Raw genomic sequence first — 25,095 nt, 5'->3', positions numbered from 1 at the left:
GAGACTGTGAGCTCCATGTGGGACAGGGACTGTGTCCAACCTGAGTTGCTTGTAGCCACTCTACTGCTTAGTATAGTAGTAAGCGCTTAACAAATACCATAATTATTATTATTATTAGACACAGAGGGGAGGGTGGATAGGGGAAAGAAGGGCTTATTATGGGAAAGCCTCTTGGAGATGTGATTTTAGGATGATGGCATTCAGTCGTATTGATTGAGCGCCTACTGTGTGCGGAGCGCCGGGCTAAGCGCTTGGGAAGGACAAGTGGGCAACATGTTTAATCATTCATTCAGTCGTATTGATTAAGTGCTTATTCATTCACTCGTTCAGTCGTATTGATTGAGCACTTACTGTGTGCGGAGCAATGGACTAAGCGCTTGGGAAGTATTCATTCAGTCGTATTGATTGAGCGCCTACTGTGTAAGGAGCGCTGGACTGAGCGCTTGCGAAGGACAAGTTGGCAACCTATTCAATCATTCATTCAGTCGTATCTATTGAGCGCTTACTGTGTGCGGAGCGCTGGACTAAGCGCTTGGGAAGTATTCATTCATTCAGTCGTATTGATTGAGCATCTGTATATATGTATATATGTTTGTACATATTTATTACTCTATTTATTTATTTATTTTACTTGTACCTATCTATTCTATTTATTTTATTTTGTTAGTATGTTTGGTTTTGTTCTCTGTCTCCCCCTTTTAGACTGTGAGCCCACTGGTGGGTAGGGACTGTCTCTATATGTTGCCAGCTTGTCCTTCCCAAGTGCTTGTACATCACTATTCTATTCATTTTATTTTGTTAGTATGTTTGGTTTTGTTCTCCGTCTCCCCCTTTTAGACTTTGAGCCCACTGATGGGTAGGGACTGTCTCTATATGTTGCCAGCTTGTCCTTCCCAAGCGCTTAGTACAGTGCTCTGCACATAGTAAGCGCTCAATAAATACGATTGATTGATTGATTGATTGATTCCCAAGCGCTTGTACATCACTATTCTATTCATTTTATTTTGTTAGTATGTTTGGTTTTGTTCTCTGTCTCCCCCTTTTAGACTGTGAGCCCACTGTTGGGTAGGGACCGTCTCTATGTGTTGCCAATTTGTCCTTCCCAAGCACTTAGTACAGTGCTCTGCACATAGTAAGCGCTCAATAAATACGATTGATTGATTGATTGATTGATTCCCAAGCGCTTGTACATCACTATTCTATTCATTTTATTTTGTTAGTATGTTTGGTTTTGTTCTCTGTCTCCCCCTTTTAGACTGCGAGCCCACTGTTGGGTAGGGACTGTCTCTATGTGTTGCCAATTTGTCCTTCCCAAGCGCTTAGTACAGTGCTCTGCACATAGTAAGCGCTCAATAAATACGATTGATTGATTGATTGATTGATTCCCAAGCGCTTGTACATCACTATTCTATTCATTTTATTTTGTTGGTATGTTTGGTTTTGTTTTCTGTCTCCCCCTTTTAGACTGTGAGCCCACTGTTGGGTAGGGACTGTCTCTAGGTGTTGCCAACTTGTCCTTCCCAAGCGCTTAGTACAGCGCTCTGCACACAGTAAGCGCTCAATCAATACGATTGATGATCAATCAATCAATCAATGATGATGATGACGAACGGCCTGGCTGCTGCCCACGTGCTGAGACGGGAGGGTGATTCCCCCCTCCCGCCCCGTGACGTCACCCCTCCCGTCACGTGGCCCTGACGTCGGCTCTCCCGTCGTTTCCCGGCGCGGGCGGGTGGCGCGCATGCGCAATAAGGGGAGGGGCAGGCGCGCAGGCGCGGCGCAGGCGCCGGAAGTGTGGGCGGTGGCGTCGGTCCGCGGGGGGGGTTCCGCCCGGCCCCAAGATGGCGGCGCCCTTTGTGCGTCCGTGATGCGCCTGCCCCCGCGGCGGGGCCCGGGACATGGCAGGTACGGGGGCCGCGGGGGGCCGCGGGGGGGGCCGCCGTTGCCGGGGCAACCGACGCCCTCCTCCGCCTTCGCGACCGCCGCTGACGCTTTCGTTCGATTCAGTCCTATTGACTGAGCGCTTACTCATTCATTCACTCGTTCACTCATTCATTCATTCACTCGTTCGGTCGCGTCGATTGAGCGCCGACTGTGTGCGGGGCGCCGGGCTTAAGCGCTCGGGAAGGAGGCATTCAGTCATTCAGCCGTATTGGGAAGTATTCATTCAGTCAGTCGTTCAACCCTATTGATTGAGCGCCTCCTGGGGGTCATTCATTCATTCATTCAGTCGGGTGGACTGAGCGCCTTACTGTGTGCGGAGCGCTGGGCTAAGCGCTTGGGAAGGACAAGTTGGCAACCTGTTTAATCATTCATTCAGTCGTATTGGTTGAGCGCTTACTCATTCATTCACTCGTTCAGTCGTATTGATTGAGCGCTTACCTTGTGCGGAGCACTGGACTAAGCGCTTGGGAAGTATTTATTCATTCATTCATTCAACCGCATTGATTGAGCGCCTACTGTGTGCGGAGCGCCGGGCTAAGCGCTTGGGAAGGACAAGTTGGCAACATGCTTAATCATTCATTCAGTCGTATTGATTGAGCGCTTACTGTGTGTGGAGCGCTGGACTAAGCGCTTGGGAAGTATTCATTCATTCAGTCGTATTGATTGAGCGCCTACTGTGTGCGGAGCGCTGGGCTAAGCGCTTGGGAAGGACAAGTTGGCAACATGCTTAATCATTCATTCAGTCGTATTGACTGAGCGCTTACTCATTCATTCACTCGTTCAGTCGTGTTGATTGAGCGCTTACTGTGTGCGGAGCACTGGACTAAGCGCTTGGGAAGTATTCATTCATTCAACCGTATTGATTGAGCGCCTACTGTGTGCAGAGCGCCGGACTAAGCGCTTGGGAAGTATTCATTCAGTCATTCATTCATTCAGTCATATTGATTGAGGGCCTACTGTGTGCGGAGCGCTGGGCTAAGCGCTTGGGAAGGACAAGTTGGCAACCTGTTTAATCATTCAGTCGTATTGATTGAGCGCTTACTCATTCATTCACTCGTTCAGTCGTATTGAGTGAGCGCTTACTGTGTGCAGAGCACTGGACTAAGCGCTTGGGAAGTATTCATTCATTCAACCGTATTGATTGAGCGGCTACTGTGTGCGGAGCACTGGGCTAAGCGCTTGGGAAGGACAAGTTGGCAACCTGTTTAATCATTCATTCAGTCGCATTGATTGAGCGCCTACTGTGTGCGGAGTGCTGGGCTAAGCGCCTGGGAAGTATTCATTCATTCAGTCGTATTGATTGAGCACTTACTGTGTGCGGAGCACTGGACTAAGCGCTTGGGAAGTATTCATTCATTCAGCCGTATTGATTGAGCGCCTACTGTGTGCGGAGCGCTGGACTAAGCGCTTGGGAAGTATTCATTCATTCAGCCGTATTGATTGAGCGCCTACTGTGTGCGGAGCGCTGGACTAAGCGCTTGGGAAGGACAAGTTGGCAACGTATTCAATCATTCATTCAGTCGTATTGATTGAGCGCTTACTGTGTGCGGAGCACTGGACTAAGCGCTTGGGAAGTATTCATTCATTCAGTCGTATTGATTGAGCGCCTACTGTGTGCGGAGCGCTGGGCTAAGCGCTTGGGAAGGACAAGTTGGCAACGTATTCAATCATTCATTCAGTCGTATTGATTGAGCGCTTACTGTGTGCGGAGCACTGGACTAAGCGCTTGGGAAGTATTCATTCATTCAGTCGTATTGATTGAGCGCCTACTGTGTGCAGAGCGCCGGACTAAGCGCTTAGGAAGGACAAGTTGGCAACATGCTTAATCATTCATTCAGTCGTATTGACTGAGCGCTTACTCATTCATTCACTCGTTCAGCCGTGTTGATTGAGCGCTTACTGTGTGCGGAGTGCTGGGCTAAGCGCTTGGGAAGGACAAGTTGGCAACATGCTTAATCATTCATTCAGTCGTATTGATTGAGTGCTTATTCATTCATTCACTCGTTCAGTCGTATTGATTGAGCGCTTACTGTGTGCGGAGCGCCGGGCTAAGCGCTTGGGAAGGACAAGTTGGCAACATGCTTAATCATTCATTCAGTCGTATTGATTGAGCTTACTCATTCATTCACTCGTTCAGTCGTGTTGATTGAGCGCTTACTGTGTGCGGAGCACTGGACTAAGCGCTTGGGAAGTATTCATTCATTCATTCATTCAACCGTATTGATTGAGCGGCTGCTGTGTGCGGAGCGCTGGGCTAAGCGCTTGGGAAGGACAAGTTGGCAACCTGTTTAATCATTCATTCAGTCGTATTGATTGAGCGCTTACTGTGTGCGGAGCACTGGACTAAGCGCTTGGGAAGTATTCATTCATTCAGCCGTATTGATTGAGCGCCTACTGTGTGCGGAGCGCTGGGCTAAGCGCTTGGGAAGGACAAGTTGGCAACGTATTCAATCATTCATTCAGTCGTATTGATTGAGCGCTTACTGTGTGCGGAGCACTGGACTAAGCGCTTGGGAAGTATTCATTCATTCAGTCGTATTGATTGAGCGCCTACTGTGTGCAGAGCGCCGGACTAAGCGCTTGGGAAGTATTCATTCAGTCATTCATTCATTCAGTCGTATTGATTGAGCGCCTACTGTGTGCGGAGCGCTGGGCTAAGCGCTTGGGAAGGACAAGTTGGCAACCTGTTTAATCATTCATTCAGTCGTATTGATTGAGCGCTTACTCATTCATTCACTCGTTCAGTCGTATTGAGTGAGCGCTTACTGTGTGCAGAGCACTGGACTAAGCGCTTGGGAAGTATTCATTCATTCAACCGTATTGATTGAGCGGCTACTGTGTGCGGAGCACTGGGCTAAGCGCTTGGGAAGGACAAGTTGGCAACCTGTTTAATCATTCATTCAGTCGCATTGATTGAGCGCCTACTGTGTGCGGAGTGCTGGGCTAAGCGCCTGGGAAGTATTCATTCATTCAGTCGTATTGATTGAGCACTTACTGTGTGCGGAGCACTGGACTAAGCGCTTGGGAAGTATTCATTCATTCAGCCGTATTGATTGAGCGCCTACTGTGTGCGGAGCGCCAGACTAAGCGCTTGGGAAGTATTCATTCATTCAGTCGTATTGATTGAGCGCCTACTGTGTAAGGAGCGCTGGACTAAGCGCTTGCGAAGGACAAGTTGGCAACATATTCAATCATTCATTCAGTCGTATCTATTGAGCACTTACTGTGTGCGGAGCACTGGACTAAGCGCTTGGGAAGTATTCATTCATTCAGTCGTATTGATTGAGCGGCTGCTGTGTGCGGAGCGCTGGGCTAAGCGCTTGGGAAGGACAAGTTGGCAACATATTCAATCATTCATTCAGTCGCATTGATTGAGCGCTTACTGTGTGCGGAGCGCTGGACTAAGCGCTTGGGAAGTATTCATTCATTCAGTCGTATTGATTGAGCGCCTACTGTGTGCGGAGCGCTGGGCTAAGCGCCTGGGAAGGACAAGTTGGCAACCTGTTTAATCATTCATTCAGTCGTATTGACTGAGCGCTTACTCATTCATTCACTCGTTCAGCCGTGTTGATTGAGCGCTTACTGTGTGCGGAGCGCTGGGCTGAGCGCTTGGGAAGGACAAGTTGGCAACATGCTTAATCATTCATTCAGTCGTATTGATTGAGCGCTTATTCATTCATTCACTCGTTCAGTCATATTGATTGAGCGCTTACTGTGTGCGGAGCGCCGGGCTAAGCACTTGGGAAGGACAAGTTGGCAACATGCTTAATCATTCATTCAGTCGTATTGATTGAGCGCTTACTGTGTGCGGAGCACCGGGCTAAGCGCTTGGGAAGGACAAGTTGGCAACATGCTTAATCATTCATTCAGTCGTATTGATTGAGCGCTTATTCATTCATTCACTCGTTCAGTCGTATTGATTGAGCGCTTACCTTGTGCGGAGCACTGGACTAAGCGCTTGGGAAGTATTCATTCATTCATTCATTCAACCGTATTGATTGAGCGGCTGCTGTGTGCGGAGCGCCGGGCTAAGCGCTTGGGAAGGACAAGTTGGCAACATGCTTAATCATTCATTCAGTTGTATTGGTTGAGCGCTTATTCATTCATTCACTCGTTCAGTCGTATTGATTGAGCGCTTACCTTGTGCGGAGCACTGGACTAAGCGCTTGGGAAGTATTCATTCATTCATTCATTCAACCGTATTGATTGAGCGGCTGCTGTGTGCGGAGCGCTGGGCTAAGCGCTTGGGAAGGACAAGTTGGCAACATGCTTAATCATTCATTCAGTCGTATTGATTGAGCGCTTACTCATTCATTCACTCGTTCAGTCGTATTGATTGAGCGCTTACTGTGTGCGGAGCACTGGACTAAGCGCTTGGGAAGTATTCATTCATTCATTCATTCAACCGCATTGATTGAGCGCCTACTGTGTGCGGAGCGCTGGGCCAAGCGCTTGGGAAGGACAAGTTGGCAACCTGTTTAATCATTCATTCAGTCGTATTGGTTGAGCGCTTACTCATTCATTCACTCGTTCAGTCGTGTTGATTGAGCGCTTACTGTGTGCGGAGCACTGGACTAAGCGCTTGGGAAGTATTCATTCATTCAGTCGTATTGATTGAGCGCCTACTATGTGCGGAGCCCTGGGCTAAGCGCTTGGGAAGGACAAGTTGGCAACATGCTTAATCATTCATTCAGTCGTATTGACTGAGCGCTTACTCATTCATTCACTCGTTCAGTCGTATTGATTGAGCGCTTACTGTGTGCGGAGCACTGGACTAAGCGCTTGGGAAGTATTCATTCAGTCATTCATTCATTCAACCGCATTGATTGAGCGCCTACTGTGTGCGGAGCGCTGGGCTAAGCGCTTGGGAAGGACAAGTTGGCAACATATTCAATCATTCATTCAGTCGCATTGATTGAGCGCCTACCGTGTGCGGAGCGCTGGGCTAAGCGCTTGGGAAGTATTCATTCATTCAGTCGTATTGATTGAGCGCCTACTGTGTGCGGAGCGCTGGGCTAAGCGCTTGGGAAGGACAAGTTGGCAACGTATTCAATCATTCATTCAGTCGTATTGATTGAGCGCTTACTGTGTGCGGAGCACTGGACTAAGCGCTTGGGAAGTATTCATTCATTCAGTCGTATTGATTGAGCGCCTACTGTGTGCGGAGCGCTGGGCTAAGCGCTTGGGAAGGACAAGTTGGCAACCTGTTTAATCATTCATTCAGTCGCATTGATTGAGAGCTTACTGTGTGCGGAGCACTGGACTAAGCGCTTGGGAAGTATTCATTCATTCAGCCGTATTGATTGAGCGCCTACTGTGTGCGGAGCACTGGGCTAAGCGCCTGGGAAGGACAAGTTGGCAACCTGTTTAATCATTCATTCAGTCGTATTGACTGAGCGCTTACTCATTCATTCACTCGTTCAGCCGTGTTGATTGAGCGCTTACTGTGTGCGGAGCGCTGGGCTAAGCGCTTGGGAAGGACAAGTTGGCAACATGCTTAATCATTCATTCAGTCGCATTGATTGAGCGCTTATTCATTCATTCACTCGTTCAGTCGTATTGATTGAGCGCTGTGCGGAGCGCCGGGCTAAGCGCTTGGGAAGGACAAGTTGGCAACATGCTTAATCATTCATTCAGTCGTATTGATTGAGCGCTTATTCATTCATTCACTCGTTCAGTCGTATTGATTGAGCGCTTACTGTGTGCGGAGCACCAGGCTAAGCGCTTGGGAAGGACAAGTTGGCAACATGCTTAATCATTCATTCAGTCGTATTGATTGAGCTTACTCATTCATTCACTCGTTCAGTCGTGTTGATTGAGCGCTTACTGTGTGCGGAGCACTGGACTAAGCGCTTGGGAAGTATTCATTCATTCATTCAACCGTATTGATTGAGCGGCTGCTGTGTGCGGAGCGCTGGGCTAAGCGCATGGGAAGGACAAGTTGGCAACATGCTTAATCATTCATTCAGTCGTATTGATTGAGAGCTTATTCATTCATTCACTCGTTCAGTCGTATTGATTGAGCGCTTACTGTGTGCGGAGCACTGGACTAAGCGCTTGGGAAGTATTCATTCAGTCATTCATTCATTCAACCGTATTGATTGAGCGCCTACTGTGTGCGGAGCGCTGGGCTAAGCACTTGGGAAGGACAAGTTGGCAACATGTTTAATCATTCATTCAGTCGTATTCATTGAGCGCTTACTGTGTGAGGAATGCCAGACTAAGCACTTGGGAAGAAGTCATTCATTCACTCAACCGTATTGATTGAGCGCCTACTGTGTGCGGAGCGCTGGACCAAGCGCTTGGGAAGGACAAGTTGGCAACATATTTAATCATTCATTCAGTCGTATTGATTGAGCACTTACTCATTCACTCGTTCAGTCGTATTGATTGAGCACTTATTCATTCAGTCATTCAGTTGTATTGATTGAGCACTTACTGTGTGCGAAGCGCCGGACTGAGCGCTTGGGAAGTACTCATTTAGTCATTCATTCACTCATCCGTATCGATTGAGCGGCTACTGTGTGCGGAGCGCTGGGCTAAGCGCTTGGGAAGTCCAAGTTGGCAACATGTTTGATCATTCAGTCGTATTGATTGAGCTTACTCATTCATTCACTCGTTCAGTCGTATTGATTGAGCGCTTACCTTGTGCGGAGCACTGGACTAAGCGCTTGGGAAGTATTCATTCATTCAGTTGTATTGATTGAGCGCCTACTGTGTGCGGAGCGCTGGACTAAGCACTTGCGAAGGACAAGTTGGCAACATATTCAATCATTCATTCAGTCGTATCTATTGAGCACTTACTGTGTGCGGAGCGCTGGACTAAGCGCTTGGGAAGTATTCATTCATTCAGTCGTATTGATTGAGCGCCTACTGTGTGCAGAGCGCCGGACTAAGCGCTTGGGAAGTATTCATTCAGTCATTCATTCATTCAGTCGTATTGATTGAGCGCCTACTGTGTGCGGAGCGCTGGGCTAAGCACTTGGGAAGGACAAGTTGGCAACATGCTTAATCATTCAGTCGTATTGATTGAGCGCTTACTCATTCATTCACTCGTTCAGTCGTATTGATTGAGCGCTTACTGTGTGCAGAGCACTGGACTAAGTGCTTGGGAAGTATTCATTCAGTCATTCATTCATTCAACCGTATTGATTGAGTGCCTACTGTGTGCGGAGCGCTGGGCTAAGCGCTTGGGAAGGGCAAGTTGGCAACATGCTTAATCACTCATTCAGTCGTAGTGATCGAGCGCTTATTCATTCACTTGTTCAGTCGTATTGATTGAGCGCTTACTGTGTGCGGAGCGCCAGACTAAGCACTTGGGAAGAAGTCATTCATTCACTCAACTGTATTGATTGAGCGCCTACTGTGTGCAGAGCGGTGGGCTAAGCGCTTGGGAAGGACAAGTTGGCAACATGCTTAATCATTCATTCAGTTGTATTGATTGAGCGCTTATTCATTCACTTGTTCAGTCATATTGATTGAGCGCTTATTCATTCACTTGTTCAGTCGTATTGATTGAGCGATTACTGTGTGCGGAGCACTGGACTAAGCGCTTGGGAAGTCATTCATTCAGTCATTCCTTCATTCAGTCGTATTGATTGAGCGCCTACTGTGTGCGGAGCGCTGGGCTAAGCGCTTGGGAAGGACAAGTTGGCAACCTGTTTAATCATTCATTCAGTCGTATTGATTGAGTGCTTACTCATTCATTCACTCGTATTGATTGAGCGCTTACTCATTCAGTCGTGTTGATTGAGCGCTTACTGTGTGCGAAGTGCCGGACTGAGCGCTTGGGAAGGACTCATTCAGTCATTCATTCACTCATCCATATCGATTGAGCGCCTACTGTGTGCAGAGCGCTGGGCTAAGCGCTTGGGAAGGACAAGTTGGCAACGTGTTTAATCATTCATTCAGTCGTATTGATTGAGCGCTTATTCATTCACTCGTTCAGTCGTATTGATTGAGCGCTTATTCATTCACTCATTCAGTCGTGTTGATTGAGCGCCTACTCTGTGCGGAGCACTGGGCTAAGCGCTTGGGAAGGACAAGTTGACAACATGTTTAATCATTCGTTCAGTTGTATTGATTGAGCGCTTATTCATTCACTCATTCAGTCGTATTGATTGAGCGCTTACTATGTGCGGAGCGCCGGGCTAAGCACTTGGGAAGAAGTCATTCATTCACTCAACCGTATTGATTGAGCGCCTACTGTGTGCGGAGCGCTGGGCTAAGCGCTTGGGAAGGACAAGTTGGCAACATATTTAATCATTCATTCAGTCGTATTTATTGAGCACTTATTCATTCACTCGTTCAGTCGTATTGATTGAGCGCTTACTCATTCATTCAGTCATTCAGTTGTATTGATTGAGCGCTTGGGAAGTATTCATTCATTCATTCAATCGTATCGATTGAGCGCTTACTGTGTGCGGAGCACAGGACTAAGCACTTGGGTAGGACAGTCATTCATTCATTCAATCGTATTGATTGAGCGCTTACTGTGTGCGGAGCACTGGACTAAGCTCTTGGGAAGGACAAGTTGGCAACATAATCAATCATTCATTCAGTCGTATTCATTGAGCACTTACTGTGTGCAGAGCACTGGACTAAGCGCTTGGGAAGTCATTCATTCAATCGTATTTATTGAGCGCTTACTGTGTGCGGAGCGCTGGACTAAGCGCTTGGGAAGGACAAGTTGGCAACCTATTCAATCATTCACTGTTGTATTCATTGAGCACTTACTGTGTGTGGAGCGCTGGACTAAGTGCTTGGGAAGTATTCATTCATTCAGTCATATTTATTGAGCGCCTACTGTGTGCGGAGCGCTGGACTAAGCACTTGGGAAGGACAAGTTTGCAACCTATTCAATCATTCATCCAGTCGTATTGATTGAGCGCTTACTGTGTGCGGAGCACTGGACTAAGCGCTTGGGAAGTATTCATTCATTCATTCGATCGTATCTATGGAGCGCTTACTGTGTGCGGAGCACTGGACTAAGCGCTTGGGAAGTACAAGCTGGCAACATATTCAATCATTCAGTCGTATTTATTGAGCGCTTACTGTGTGGAGCACAGGACTAAGCACTTGGGATGGACAGTCATTCATTCAGTCAGTCGTATTTATTGAGCGCTTACTGTGTGCAGAGCACTGGAATAAGCGCTTGGGAAGGACAAGTTGGCAACCTAGTCAATCATTCATTCAGTCGTATTGATTGAGCGCTTACTGTGTGCGGAGCACTGGACTAAGCGCTTGGGAAGTACAAGCTGGCAACGTATTCAATCATTCATTCAGTCGTATTGATTGAGCGCTTACTGTGTGCGGAGCACTTCATTCAGTCAGTCGTATTTATTGAGCGCTTACTGTGTGCAGAGCACTGGAATAAGCGCTTGGGAAGGACAAGTTGGCAACCTAGTCAATCATTCATTCAGTCGTATTGATTGAGCGCTTACTGTGTGCGGAGCACTGGACTAAGCGCTTGGGAAGTACAAGCTGGCAACGTATTCAATCATTCATTCAGTCGTATTGATTGAGCGCTTACTGTGTGCGGAGCACTGGACTAAGCGCTTGGGAAGTCATTCATTCAGTCGTATTGATTGAACGCTTACCGTGTGCGGAGCACTGGACTAAGCGCTTGGGAAGTACAAGTTGGCAACATATAGAGACAGTCCCTACCCAACAGTGGGCTATTCAATCGTATTGATTGAGCGCTTACTGTGTGCAGAGCACTAGGACTAAGCCCTTGGGAAGCATTCATTCATTCAATCGTATTTATTGAGCGCTTACTGTGTGTGGAGCACTGGACTAAGCACTTGGGAAGGACAAGTTGGCAACATATTCAATCATTCATTCAATCGTATTTACTGAACGCTTACTGTGTGCGGAGCACTGGACTAAGCGCTTGGGAAGTATTCATTCATTCATTCATTCAATCGTATTGAGCACCCTACTGTGTGCGGAGCACTGGACTAAGCGCTTGGGAAGGACAAGTTGGCAACATATTCAATCATTCATTCAATTGTATCTATTGAGCACTTACTGTGTGCGGAGCACTGGACTAAGCGCTTGGGAAGTACAGCCATTCATTCATTCAGTCGTATTTATTGAGTGTCCACTGTGTACAGAGCACCGTACTAAGCGCTTGGGAAGGACAAGTTGGCAACATATTCAATCATTCATTCAGTCGTATTTATTGAGCGCTTACTGTGTGCAGAGCACTGGACTAAGCGCTTGGGAAGGACAAGTTGGCAACATGTAGAGACGGTCCTACCCAACAGCGGGCAAGTCACTTCACTGGGCCTCAGTGACCCCATCTGGAAAATGGGGGTGAAGACTGGGAGTCCCATGGGGGACAACCTGATCACCTTGTATCCCCCTCAGCGCTTACTATATGCTGGACATATAGTACGCGCTTAATAATAATGAATGACTGAATAGTACGCGCTTAACAAATGCCATCATTATTCTTCTTCTCTGGGCCTCAGTGACCTCATCTTTAAAATGGGGGTAAAGACCGGGAGCCCCACGGGGGACAACCTGATCACCTTGTATCCCCCTCAGCGCTTAGAACAGTGCTGGACACATAGTACGCGCTTAATAATAATGAATGAGTGAATAGTAAGCGCTTAACAGATGCCATCATTATTCTCTGTCTCCCCCTTCTAGACCGTGAGCCCACTGTTGGGTAGGGACCATCTCTAGATGTTGCCGACTTATACTTCCCAAGCGCTTAGTACAGTGCTCTGCACACAGTAAGCGCTCAATAAATACGATTGAATGAATGAATGAAATGGGCCTCAGTGACCTCATCTGGAAAATGGGGGTGAGGACCGGGAGCCCCGCTTGAGACAACCTGATCACCTTGTATCCCCCTCAGCGCTCAGAACAGTGCTGGACGCATAGTACACACTTAATAATAATGAGTGACTGAATAGTACGCGCTTAACAAATGCCGTCATTATTCTTCTTCTCTGGGCCTCAGTGACCTCATCTGGAAAATGGGGGTGAAGACTGTGAGCCCCCCGTGGGACAACCTGATCACCTTGTATCCCCCCCCCCCCAGCGCTTAGAACAGTGCTTGCCACGTAGTAAGCACTTAATAATAATAGTAATGATGGTATTTGTTAAGCGCTTACTATGTGCAAAGCACTGTTCTAAGCGCTGGGCAAATGCCATCATTATTATTCTTCTCTGGGCCTCAGTGACCTCATCTTTAAAATGGGGATGAAGACTGTGAGCCCCACGTGGGACAACCTGATCACCTTGTATCTATCCCAGCGCCTAGAACAGTGCTTGGCACATAATAATAATAATAATAATAATAATAATAATAATAATAATAATAATGACATTTATTAAGCGCTTACTGTGTGCAAAGCACTGTTCTAAGCGCTGGGGAGGTTACAAGGTGATCAGGTTGTCCCACGGGGGTCTTCATCCCCATTTTACAGATGAGGTAACAGGCACAGAGAGGTTAAGTAACTTGCCCAAAGTCACACAGCTGACAATTGGCAGAGCCAGGATTTGAACCCATGACCTCTGACTCCAAAGCCTGGGCTCTTTCCACTGAGCCATGCTGCTTCTTATAGTAAGCACTTAATAAATGCCATCATTATTATTCTTCTCTGGGCCTCAGTGACCTCATCTGTAAAATGGGGATGAAGACTGTGAGCCCCATGGGGGAACAACCTGATCACCTTGTATCCCCCCAGCGCTTAGAACAGTGCTTGGCACATAGTAAGCGCTTAACAAATGACATTATTATTATTATTCTAAGCGCTGGAGGGGGATACAAGGTGATCAGATTGTCCCACATGGGGCTCACAGTCTTCATCCCCATTTTCCGGATGAGGGAACTGAGGCATATAGAATAATAGTAATAATGATGATGATGATGGTATTTGTTAAGGGCTTACTATGTGCCAAGCACTGTTCTAAATAATGTTGGTATTTGTTAAGCGCTTACTATGTGCCAAACACTGTTCTAATTGCTGCAGGGGGACACAAGGGTGATCACATTGTCCCACATGTTGCTCCAAGTCTTCGTCCCCATTTTCCAGATGAGGAAACAGAGGCCCAGAGAAGACGAATAATAATGTTGGCATTTGTTAAGCGCTTGCTATGTGCCAAGCACTGTCCTAAGCGCTGGACAGGGATACAAGGTAATCAAGGTTGTCCCATGGGGGTCTCACGGTCTTAGTCCCCGTTTTCCGGATGAGGGAACTGAGGCCCAGAGAAGTGAAGTGGCTTGCCCAAAGTCACACAGCTAAGTGACAGAGGCAGGATTAGAACCCATGACCTCTGACTCCCAAGCGTGGGCTCTTTCCACCGAGCCATGCTGCTTCTCAGTAGGGAAAGCCCTACTGAGAGCTCACCTCTTCCAGGAGGCCTTCCCAGACTGAGCCCCCCTTTTCCTCTGCTCCCCCTCCCCATCACCCCCACTCAGTCAATCAATCAATCATCATCATCAATCGTATTTATTGAGCCCTTACTATGTGCAGAGCACTGTACTAAGCACTTGGGAAGTACAAATTGGCAACATATAGAGACAGTCCCTACCCAACAGTGGGCTCACAGTCTAAAATCAATCAATCAATCAATATACAGCACTTGTGTATATATTGTACATATTTATTACTCTATTTACTTTATTAATGATGTGTGTATATCTATGTCTATTTGTTCTTGATGGTATTGACACCTGTCTCCTTGTTTTGTTTTGTTGTCTGTCTCCCCCTTCTAATGATAATAATAATAATAATAATAATGATAGCATTTATTAAGCGCTTACTATGTGCAAAGCAATCAATCAATCAATCATATTTATTGAGCGCTTACTGTGTGCAGAGCACTGTACTAAGCGCTTGGGAAGTACAAGTTGGCAACATAAGCACTGTCCTAAGCACTGGGGAGGTTACAAGGTGATGAGGTTGTCCCAGGTGGGGCTCACAGCCTTCATCCCCATTTCACAGATGAGGAAACTGAGGCCCAGAGAAGTGAAGTGGCTTGCCCAAAGTCACACAGCCGACAAGTGGCGGAGCCGGGACTCGAACGCGTGACCTCTGGCTCCAAAGCCCGGGCTCTTCCCACTGAGCCACGCTGCTTCTCTGTGCTTAACAAATTCTAGACTGTGAGCCCGTTTTTGGGTAGGGACCGTCTCTGTCTGTTGCCGAGTGGTACTTTCCAAGCGCTTAGTACAGTGCTCTGCACACAGTAGGCGCTCAATAAATACGATTGCATGAATGAATGAATGAAGGCTGGGCTGCAGGCAGATGTGGGCCTTTTGGGGACCGTGTGAAATCCACTTTGTCCCCCTCATTGCTGTTTACATAGGGCTCCCTCTCCCCCTGCCAAAAAAAACCCCCAAAACCCGTTGGAAGTCATCATCATCATCAATCGTATTTATTGAGCGCTTACTGTGTGCAGAGCACTGTACTAAGCGCTTGGGAAGGACAAGTTGGGAACATATAGAGACACAGTCCCTACCCAACACCATGGCTGCACCTCTTTAATGTTCGGAGAGCAGAGCTGGTGGTAGTCAGTAGCTTTTATTAATAATGATGTTAATGATGATGGCATTTGTTAAGCGCTTACTATGGGCCAAGCACTGTTCTAAGTGCTGGGGTAATAATAATAATAATAATAATAATAATAATAATAATGGCATTTTATGTAGCGCTTACTATGTGCAAAGCACAGTTCTAAGCGCTGGGGAGGCTACAAGGTAATCAGGTTGTCCCACGGTGGGGGGCTCACAGTCTTCATCCCCATTTTCCAGATGAGGGAACTGAGGCCCAGAGAAGTGAAGTGGCTTGCCCAAAGTCACACAGCTGACAATCGGCGGAGCGGGGATTTGAACCCACGACCTCTGGCTCCAAAGCCCGGGCTCTTTCCACTGAGTAGGTATGAGGTCATCACGTTAGACGCAATCCCTGTCCCACTTGGGCTCACAGTCTTAATCCCCATTTTACAGGTGAGGTGACTGAGGCCCAGAGAAGTGAAGTGGCTTGCCCAAGGTCACCCAGCAGACAAGTGGCAGAGCTGGAGTTAGAACTCATGACCTTCTGGCCCCCAGGCCCGGCCTCTAATAATAATAATAATAATAATAATAATAATAATAATAATGGCATTTGTTAAGCGCCTACTATGTGCAAAGCACTGTTCTAAGCGCTGGAGGGGGGGATACGAGGTGATCAGGTTGTCCCACTTGGGGCTTACAGTCTTAATCCCCATTTTCCAGATGAAGTAACTGAGGCTCAGATAAGTTAAATGACTTGCCCAAGGTCACCCAGCAGACAAGTGGCAGGGCCGGGGTTAGAACCCATGACCTTCTGGCCCCCAGGCCTGGCCTCTATTAATAATAATAATAATAATAATGATGGTGGCATTTGTTAAGCGCCTACTATGTGCAAAGCACTGTTCTAAGCGCTGGAGGGGGGGATACAAGGTGATCAGGTTGTCCCACGTGGGGCTCACAGTCATCATCCCCATTTTCCAGATGAGGTAACTGAGGCTCAGAGAAGTTAAGTGACTTGCCCAAGGTCACCCAGCAGACATGTGTCAGAGCCGGGGTTAGAACCCATGACCTTCTGACCCCCAGGCCCGGCCTCTAATAATAATAATAATGATGATGGCATTTGTTAAGTGCTTACTATGTGCAAAGCACTGTTCTAAGCGCTGGGGGGGATACGAGGGGATCAGGTTGTCCCACATGGGGCTCACAGTCATCATCCCCATTTTCCAGATGAGGTTACTGAGGCTCAGATAAGTTAAGTGACTTGCCCAAGGTCACCCAGCAGACAAGTGGCAGAGCCGGGGTTAGAACCCATTACCTTCTGACCCCCAGGCCCGACCTCTATTAATAATAATAATAATGATGGTGGCATTTGTTAAGCGCCTACTATGTGCAAAGCACTGTTCTAAGCGCTGGAGGGGGGGGATACAAGGTGATCAGGTTGCCCCAGGTGGGGCTCACAGTCATCATCCCCATTTTCCAGATGAGGTAACTGAGGCTCAGAGAAGTGACTTGCCCAAGGTCATACAGCAGACACATGTCGGAGCCGGGATTCGAATCAATCAATCAATCAATCGTATTTATTGAGCGCTTACGGTGTGCAGAGCACTGTACTAAGCGCTTGGGAAGTACAAGTTGGCAACATTCGACCCCATGACCTCGGACTCCAAAGCCCGTGCTCTTTCCACTGAGCCACGCTGCTTCTCTAGCCACTGTGCCATGCGCTTACTGTGTGCAGAGCACTGTGCTGAGCGTTTGGGAGAGGACAATAGGACGATAAACAGACCCATTTCCTGACCACAGCCAGCTTACAGTCCAGAGGGTAGTCTGCTTTGCCCTGCGTGGGAACGCTGCCCAACCACCGGCAGCTTCAGCGTAAAGTTCACTCTTGGGGTCAAGCAGCGTGGCTCAGTGGAAAGAGCCCGGGCTTTGGAGTCGGAGGTCCTGGGTTCAAATCCCGGCTCCGCCAGCTGTCAGCTGTGTGACTTTGGGCAAGTCACTTCTCTGGGCCTCAGTGACCTCATCTGGAAAATGGGGTTGAAGACTGTGAGCCGCCGTGGGACAACCTGATCACCTTGTAACCTCCCCAGCGCTTAGAACAGTGCTTTGCACATAGTAAGCGCTTAATAAATGCCATCATTATTATTATATCCTGACGTAGCTTGGACAACCACCTAAGTGGCTTGCACTAAGTTCTCCAGTTCTGGACCACGAGCCCGTTGTCGGGTTGGGACCATCTCTGTGTACTTCCCAAGCGCCTAGTACAGTGCCCTGCACCCAGTAAGCGCTCAATAAATACGACTGAATGAATGAATGAATGAATGAATGAATGAGAACAAGCGTGGCCGAGTGGCGAGAGCCCGGGTTTGGGAGTCAGAGAACCCGACTTCTAATTCCAGCTCCGCCACTCATCTGCTCTGTGACCGTGGGCAAGTCGCTTAACTTCTCTGAGCCTCAGTTCCCTCATCTGTAAAATGGGGATTAAGACTGTGAGCCCCCCGTGGGACAACCTGATCACCTTGGATCCCCCCCAGCGCTTAGAACAGTGCTTTGCACATAGTAAGCGCTTAACAAATGCCATTATTACATTACTTAAGTTCTCGGTGCCTCAGTTTCCTCCTCTGCCAAATGGGGATTCAATACCCGCTTCCCCTTCCTACTTAGGGTGTGAGCCCCACGTGGGGCCTGTTGATCCGGCGTCTACCCCAGCGCTTAATAAGGGGCCTGGCACATAGTAGACACCTTACAAAGATTAAAAACCACAGTTACTACGAACTGGAGGAAGTGAGCCGAGTTGGGGCCTGGTTTTACAACTTCGTCTCCAAATGGTGCCTCCTAAGATTCAGGAGGTAGGGACCGTCTCTATATGTTGCCAGCTTGTACTTCCCAAGCGCTTAGTACAGTGCTCTGCACACAAGAAGCGCTCAATACATATGATTGATTGATTGTCTCTGAAGCTGCAGGCAGGTCGAGTGAAAATGTGACTCAGTGGTCCCCTGGGCACCCACACCGCCCATCTCGAAAAGAACCAGGCTATTTGTGCTCAGCCCAGCTTTTTCCAAGGATAAACCGCTTCCCGGTCGGCACATCTAAATTGAGGACGCAGGCCCGCCGGAGGCACCTTAGGGAAAATTAAAGGAAGCTGGGCTATCTTTGTGGAAAAAAACATTTAGGAATAGCAGCTGGCTCACCGAGATGCATGTATGGGCTGCTTTTAACCAGGAGCCTGGAATTGGTATTGTGGGTTTAGAACCCCCCACACACACCCAACAAAGGAAGGAAATGTTGCTACTTTCTGGGTCCTTAGAAGGAATCAATCTGGGCATCCTCCAATACAAAAAAATGACAGGTGCTTTTAAGGGTCCTGTAGAATAGGTAAGAGCAGCCGGGGTAAAAGAGGTAGGAATTTGCCCAGGAAACTTTGAGAGGAGCCCGGACTGGGCCACCTCAGTCGTATTTATTGAGCACTTGCTCTGTGCAAAGTGCTTTCCTAAGTCCTTGGGAGGGTACAGTACAACAATCTAACACACACATCCCTTGCCCACACTGAGCTAGAGGGGGAAGTGGATATTGATATAAATAAATTATGGATCTGTGCATAAGTGCTGTGGGGCTAGGAGGGGGTGTGAATAAAGGGAGCAAGTCAGGGTGATGCAGAAGGGAGTGGGAGAAGAGGAAAGGAGGGCTTAGGGAAGGCCTCTGGGGAAAGATGTGCCTTCGATAAGGCTTTGAAATCGGGGAGAGGGAGGCTATGAGGAGGGAGGGCGTTCCGGGGTAGAGGCGGGATGGGGGCGAGAGGTCAGCGGCAAGGTAGAGGAGGTGGAGGTACAGTGAGAAGGTCAGTATTAGACGGGCGAAATGTGCGGACTGGGTTGGAGTAGGAGTGTCGCGAGGTGTGGGAGGAGGGAGCAAAGTGATTGAGGGCTTTAAAGCCAACGGTGAAGAGTTTCTGTTGGATGAGGAGGTGGATGGGCAACTATGGAAGAAGTTTCTTGAGGAGTGGGGAAACTTCGGCTTCAAAGCTGGCCATCCCCTCGCCCCCTCCTACCTCACCTCCCTTCTCTCCTTCTCCAGCCCAGCCCGCACCCTCCGCTCCTCTGCCGCTAATCTGCTCACCGTGCCTCGTTCTCACCCGTCCCGCCGTCGACCCCCGGCCCACGTCCTCTCCCTGGCCTGGAATGCCCTCCCTCCGCCCATCCGCCAAGCTAGCTCTCTGCCTCCCTTCAAGGCCCTACTGAGAGCTCACCTCCTCCAGGAGGCCTTCCCAGGCTGAGCCCCCTCCTTCCTCTCCCCCTTCTCCCCCTCTCCATTCCCCCCGCCTTACCTCCTTCCCTTCCCCACAGCACCTGTAGGTATGTATATATGTTTGTATGTATTTATTACTCTATTTTACTTGTACATATTTATTCTATCTATTTTATTCTGTTAATATGTTTTGTTTTATTCTCTGTCTCCCCTTCTAGACTGTGAGCCCACTGGTGGATAGGGACCGTCTCTATATGTTGCCAAATTGTCCTTCCCAAATGCTTAGTACAGTGCTCTGCACACAGTAAGCGCTCAATAAATACGATTGAATGAATGAATGAATGAATGAATGAAACGTGGCCTGAACGTTTTTGCAGCAAAATGATCCGGGCAGCAGAGTGAATTATGGACTGGAGTGGGGAGAGACAGGAGGCAGGGAAGCCAGCCAGGAGGCCGATACAGTAATCAAGACAGGATAGGATACGCGACTGGATTAACATGGTAGCAGTTTGGATGGAGAGGAAAGGGCGGTTGTCTTCCCTCTCCCTAGCCGACATTCATTCATTCAAGCAGCATGGCTCAGTGGAAAAGCACGCGGGCTTTGGAGTCAGAGGTCATGGGTTCAAATCCTGGCTCTGCCGAATGTCAACTGTGTGACTTTGGGCAAGTCACTTCACTTCTCTGGGCCTCAGCTCCCTCATCTGTAAAATGGGGATGAAGACTGTGAGCCCCCCGTGGGGCAACCTGATCACCTTGTAACCTCCCCAGTGCTTAGAACAGTGCTTTGCACATAGTAAGCGTTTAATAAATGCCATTATTATTATTATTCAGTCATATTAATTGAGCGCTTAATAAATGCCATTATTATTATTATTCAATCATATTTATTGAGCGCTTACTATGTGCCCAGCACTGTACTAAACACTTGGGAAGTACATGTTCACTCTCCCCACCTTCAAAGCCTTGTTAAAAACGTCTTTTCCAGCAGACCTTCCCCACCTAAGCCTTCATTTTTCTCTTCTCCCACTCCCTTCTGCGTCACCCTTGCACTTGGGTTTGTACCCTTCATCCACCCCTCCCTCATAGGACCTACGTACATATCTGTAATTTAATTTATATTAATGTCTGCCTCCCCCCCTAAACTGCAAGCTGCTTCTGAGCAGGGAACATGTCTACCAAGTCCGTGGTATCGTACTCTCCCAAGCACTTAGTACAGTGCTCCACACACAGTACGTGCTCAGTAAATACCGTTGATCAGTCGACTGATCCTGTTGCAGGACTATTGGTAAGTGTTTCTGGCTCCTGGTTACGACCAGTTGGGAACACTGAGTGTGGGGTACTGAGGAATAAGAGTGAGATGAAGGGGGTAAACGATGACTCGTTTTTGAAGGGTCCAGCCGGATGTGTGTGTTTCGACGAGCTGTCACCCCGTTCTGGGGAAAACGTTGAGGTCGATCAATAGGGAGCGAGGGAGCTGAGTTCAGTGGAGAGGGCAGGGTTGAGGGTGTTGATTTGTGTGTCAACAGGAGGTCGTTTTGGTAAAGAGACTAATTGGGGCACGATGGCGTTAGAAAGTTGATGCGGGTTAAAGGATTGGAGGCCTTTCTCCGTCGGAGAGTGGGGCGGAGGAATTTGAGAGTCGGCGAGGGGAGAGATTGTACGGCGAGCAGAGACGATGAGATGGAGCGGGTGTCCAAGTTGGTTGGGGGGGGTTGAAGAGGCGGTGAAGCAGAAGGTCAGTGGAGGCGAGGAGTTAGAGGAGCGGGCTGCAGAAAGACCGTAGGGCCCATCCACATGGTTATTGACATCCCTGAGGATCAACAGTGGCTCGGGGACCACTTTCTCCTTCGCTGTGGGGAATTGCTGCTGCCTTGGGCGAGGCCTCTTATCCACGGAGAGACCTGACAGGCCACCGGTGCAGCCCAGGTGCAGTGAATCCTGGCATGGAGGGGGAGAAGGGGAGAAAGAGAAAAACCCTTTTCTGCCCTTCAAGCCATTGACCGTTTTTGCTGGGAAATCAGATACTCGGGGGCCAAGTCCCGGCCAAGTGCCTCGTTCTCTGGCAGTTCCCATCCTGCCTGTCCACTGTTGTGATAGTTCTGGAATCCCCAAGGGGACAGTGCCTGTCTGTGGGGCATGAACACCCGGGGGGGTGAAGGGTGACATTTGGTGTGTCATGTGCACATAATAGGGAGGGGGGACCCCGGCTTTGGAAGAAAACAAGCAGATTCTCCAGGGAATAGAGTTTGTATCCAAAGCAAAGCATTATAGGGAAAGATCGCAATCTCCCTTTAACTTCAAAAAAGCTGGCAGGAACGGTGACCGTGTTGATTGCAGTGTGAGGTGGTGGTCAAGGATTTGAAATTGAAATACCAATTCGGGGGCTTCACCACCGACGGTCAATTATTTGGTCGGCGTGGGGGGACTAGCGTTATACGAGGGGCCCAGTGGTGCAGCGTTGAGAAGAACTACAGTCTCTACCCTCCGGGAGCTTTTGGCCAGAAAGAAGAGGCGAAAGACAAGGTGTACGGTCAGTGTGAAGGTCCAGATACAGATAGTGAAGATGTGTTCTGGGGGAGATCAATCAATCAATCGTATTTATTGAGTGCTTACTGTGTGCAGAGCACTGTACTAAGCGCTTGGGAAATACAGGTTGGCAACATATAGAGACAGTCCCTACCCAACAGTGGGCTCACAGTCTAAAAGGGGGAGACGGAGAACAAAACCAAACAGACTAAGAAAATAAAATAAATAGAATAGATATGTACATGGTATCCATTGTTTCATATGGGTAAGATAGCCAAAGCCAAGGCTCAGAGAAATCAGAGGGTTAACCGATTTTGTGGGGCTGCTGAGGGAGGGGGCAGGCCGAAAGAAGAGAGGCAACGAGAGGCAACTCTGGCCAGGACAATCAGTAACTCACTCCGGATTAGCTCATCGAGAGCCAAAAAATGTTTTCTAGCTCAGGGTCCTTAAGATCCATTTGCGGCATTTATGCTTAAACACTAGTTGGTTTTTAGGCTAGATTAGTTAAATGTTGTGGGGGGAGGGGTTTAAAAGATCCTGAAGTTTAGAATGGGGGTACTTAATAATAATAAAAAAAATAATAATGGTATTTAAGTGCTTACTATGTGCCAGGCACTGTACTAAGTGCTGGGGTGAGTACAAGCAATTTAAGTTGGACACAGTCCCTGTCCCTGTGGGCTCACCGTCTCAATCCCCATTTTACAGATGAGGTAACTGAGGCCCAGAGAAGTGAAGTGACTTGCACACAGCAGGCGAGTGGCAGAGCCGGGATTAGAACCCAGGTCCTTCTGACGCCCAGGCCTGTGCTGTGTCCACTAGGCCATGACGCTTCTCAAATGACCCACTAGGCCACTCGTGATTGAAGCCACAGTTAGACAGAATGGTGGGCCCTGTCTTCAGGCCCTTCCTAAGATACGACCGCATCCATGGCTGACACAAATACCATTTGGGAAAACCACCGGCATGTGGGGATCCCAAGGTGCCATGGCCCTGGAGCCGTAGTGGGCCGTAGCCTTTTTCCGTCCTGGGTGAACGTCCTAGACTGTAAGCTCCACGCGAGCAGGGAGTCGACCAGCTCCGTAACATTGAACTCTCCAAAGCGCTCAGTCCACTGCTCTGAATGCAGTAAGCACTCAGTATGATGGATTGAATAGCCTGAACCGTCAAGCCTGACTTGAGAGCTCTGAAAACGAGGACCTGGGTTTTGCTTTTGGCGTTAGGGCCTAGTGGAAAGAGCCCGGGACTGGGACTTTGGGAAATCCAGACTCGAGTCCCGGCTGACCCAATGGGTTGGGTAACTCGCTTAACCTCCCCGGGCCTCCGTTTCCTCACCTGGAAACTGGGGATAAGATCGATTGTGAGCTCCATGCGGGACAGGGGCTGAGTGCCATTTAGTGGTGTTAATAAATGCGATTGAATGAATGAATGAATGAATGAATGTCTACCCTCCAGCCCATAGCCTGTAATAGGCACCAGCTGAGCTTCTTGAAGTCATCTGTATTTCCATCTGAAGTGACACCTCTTCCCGGAGGCCTCCCCTGATCAATCTCTTTTCTCCCTAACTGCCACTTCAGCACGTCTGCATCACCTAAATGCTATTACCTCACTCACTTCCATTCCCTCCCACTCCTGTTCACTCTCCCCAAGGCATCTGTGTACCAATAGTAATTATCCTTATTATTATCATTAGGGTATCTGCTTAAGCACGTACTATGTGCCAAGCTCTGTACTAAGCACTGGGGTAGATACAAGATCAGCAGGCCAGAGTCCCTGTCCCATTTGGGGCTCACAGTTTAAGCAGGAGGGAGGAGGATTTAGTCTCCATTTTACAGATGAGGAACTGAGGCACAGAGAATTGAAGTGACTTGCCCAAGGTCACGCAGCACACGAGTGGCAGAGCCGCGTTTAGAGCCCTGGTGCCCTGGCTCTCAGGCCCAAGCTCTTTTCACTAGACCACTCTGCTTCCCATATCTTAATATCATACTCTATCGCTTTCTTCTATCTCTAATTTTTTTAGCATCTGCCTGACCCTCCAGAATGTAAGCTCCGAGAAGGCTGGGCTCATTCTGCCTATTTTCTTTTCCTTTCCCAAGCGCTTAGTTGCTCAGTAAATGCTATCGATTGATGATTCCCAGATCTACCTCACTCTCTGCAGTCTCTCATTTCCTCCTGCCTCCAGGACATCTCTCCACGGGTGTCCCACCGGCTCCTCAAGCTAAATATGCCTCAAATTGAACCCCTCCATCATCTCTTTCAAGAACTCCCCTCCAGCTAACTTTCCCATCACCGTCCACAACCCTTCCCTCCTCCCTGTCTCTGAAGCCCCGAGCCGCAGCAGTATCCTCGATTCCACCCTCTCTTCCAAACCTCACATTCAATCTGTCATCACATTCTGTTTTACTCCGCAGTATTTCCAGGATCTACTCCTTCCTCTCCGGTCAAGCTGCCACTGCTCCGGGCCCTTGGCACATCCCTCGCTGGTCTCCCTGCCTCCAGGGTCTCTCTTCTCCAGTCCACACTTCACTCTGCTCTCTGGAGCATTTTCCTTAAACTTGTTTGGCATACGTCTCCCCACTCCTCCTTGTCGGGAGTTAGGGATTTTGAAGCAAAAGAGGAAGCCTAGTTGAAACGAGGGGTGGAAACCCCCACTCAAACCTATTAGACCCCTCTGCCGTCATGGCGTGGGCAGGGAGTGTATCTGTTATATTGTTAAACTGTTCTTTCCCAAGCACTCAGCACAGTGCTGTGCACATAGTAAGCTCTCAATAAATGCAACTGAGTGACTGACTGATGTAGACTCGGACTAAGTGTTTCCGAAAATCGAAACCCTAGAATGTGGGTTTCTGTGGAGGTCTTTTAGCCCTGCCTGCCCCTAG

The 25,095-nt window shown here is 48.5% G+C and overlaps 1 protein-coding gene across 1 annotated transcript in view; it reads left to right on the top strand.

The window, feature by feature from the left end:
• Positions 1-1,821: 1,821 nt before the first annotated feature.
• ZBTB17 (zinc finger and BTB domain containing 17) overlaps positions 1,822-25,095 on the top strand; it is a 45,829-nt gene continuing 22,555 nt past the window's right edge. Inside the window, exon 1 of the mRNA XM_038746477.1 lies at positions 1,822-1,905. Within this exon, the coding sequence (XP_038602405.1) occupies positions 1,899-1,905 (7 nt within the window). The 5' untranslated portion in view covers positions 1,822-1,898. The remainder of the gene's footprint in view (positions 1,906-25,095) is intronic.

This window comes from Tachyglossus aculeatus, chromosome 5 (genome assembly GCF_015852505.1).
Source record: "Tachyglossus aculeatus isolate mTacAcu1 chromosome 5, mTacAcu1.pri, whole genome shotgun sequence".
Taxonomy (NCBI): Eukaryota; Metazoa; Chordata; class Mammalia; order Monotremata; family Tachyglossidae; genus Tachyglossus; species Tachyglossus aculeatus.
Note: the sequence above shows the minus strand (reverse complement) of the source record. Positions and strands in the feature narration are given on the sequence as shown.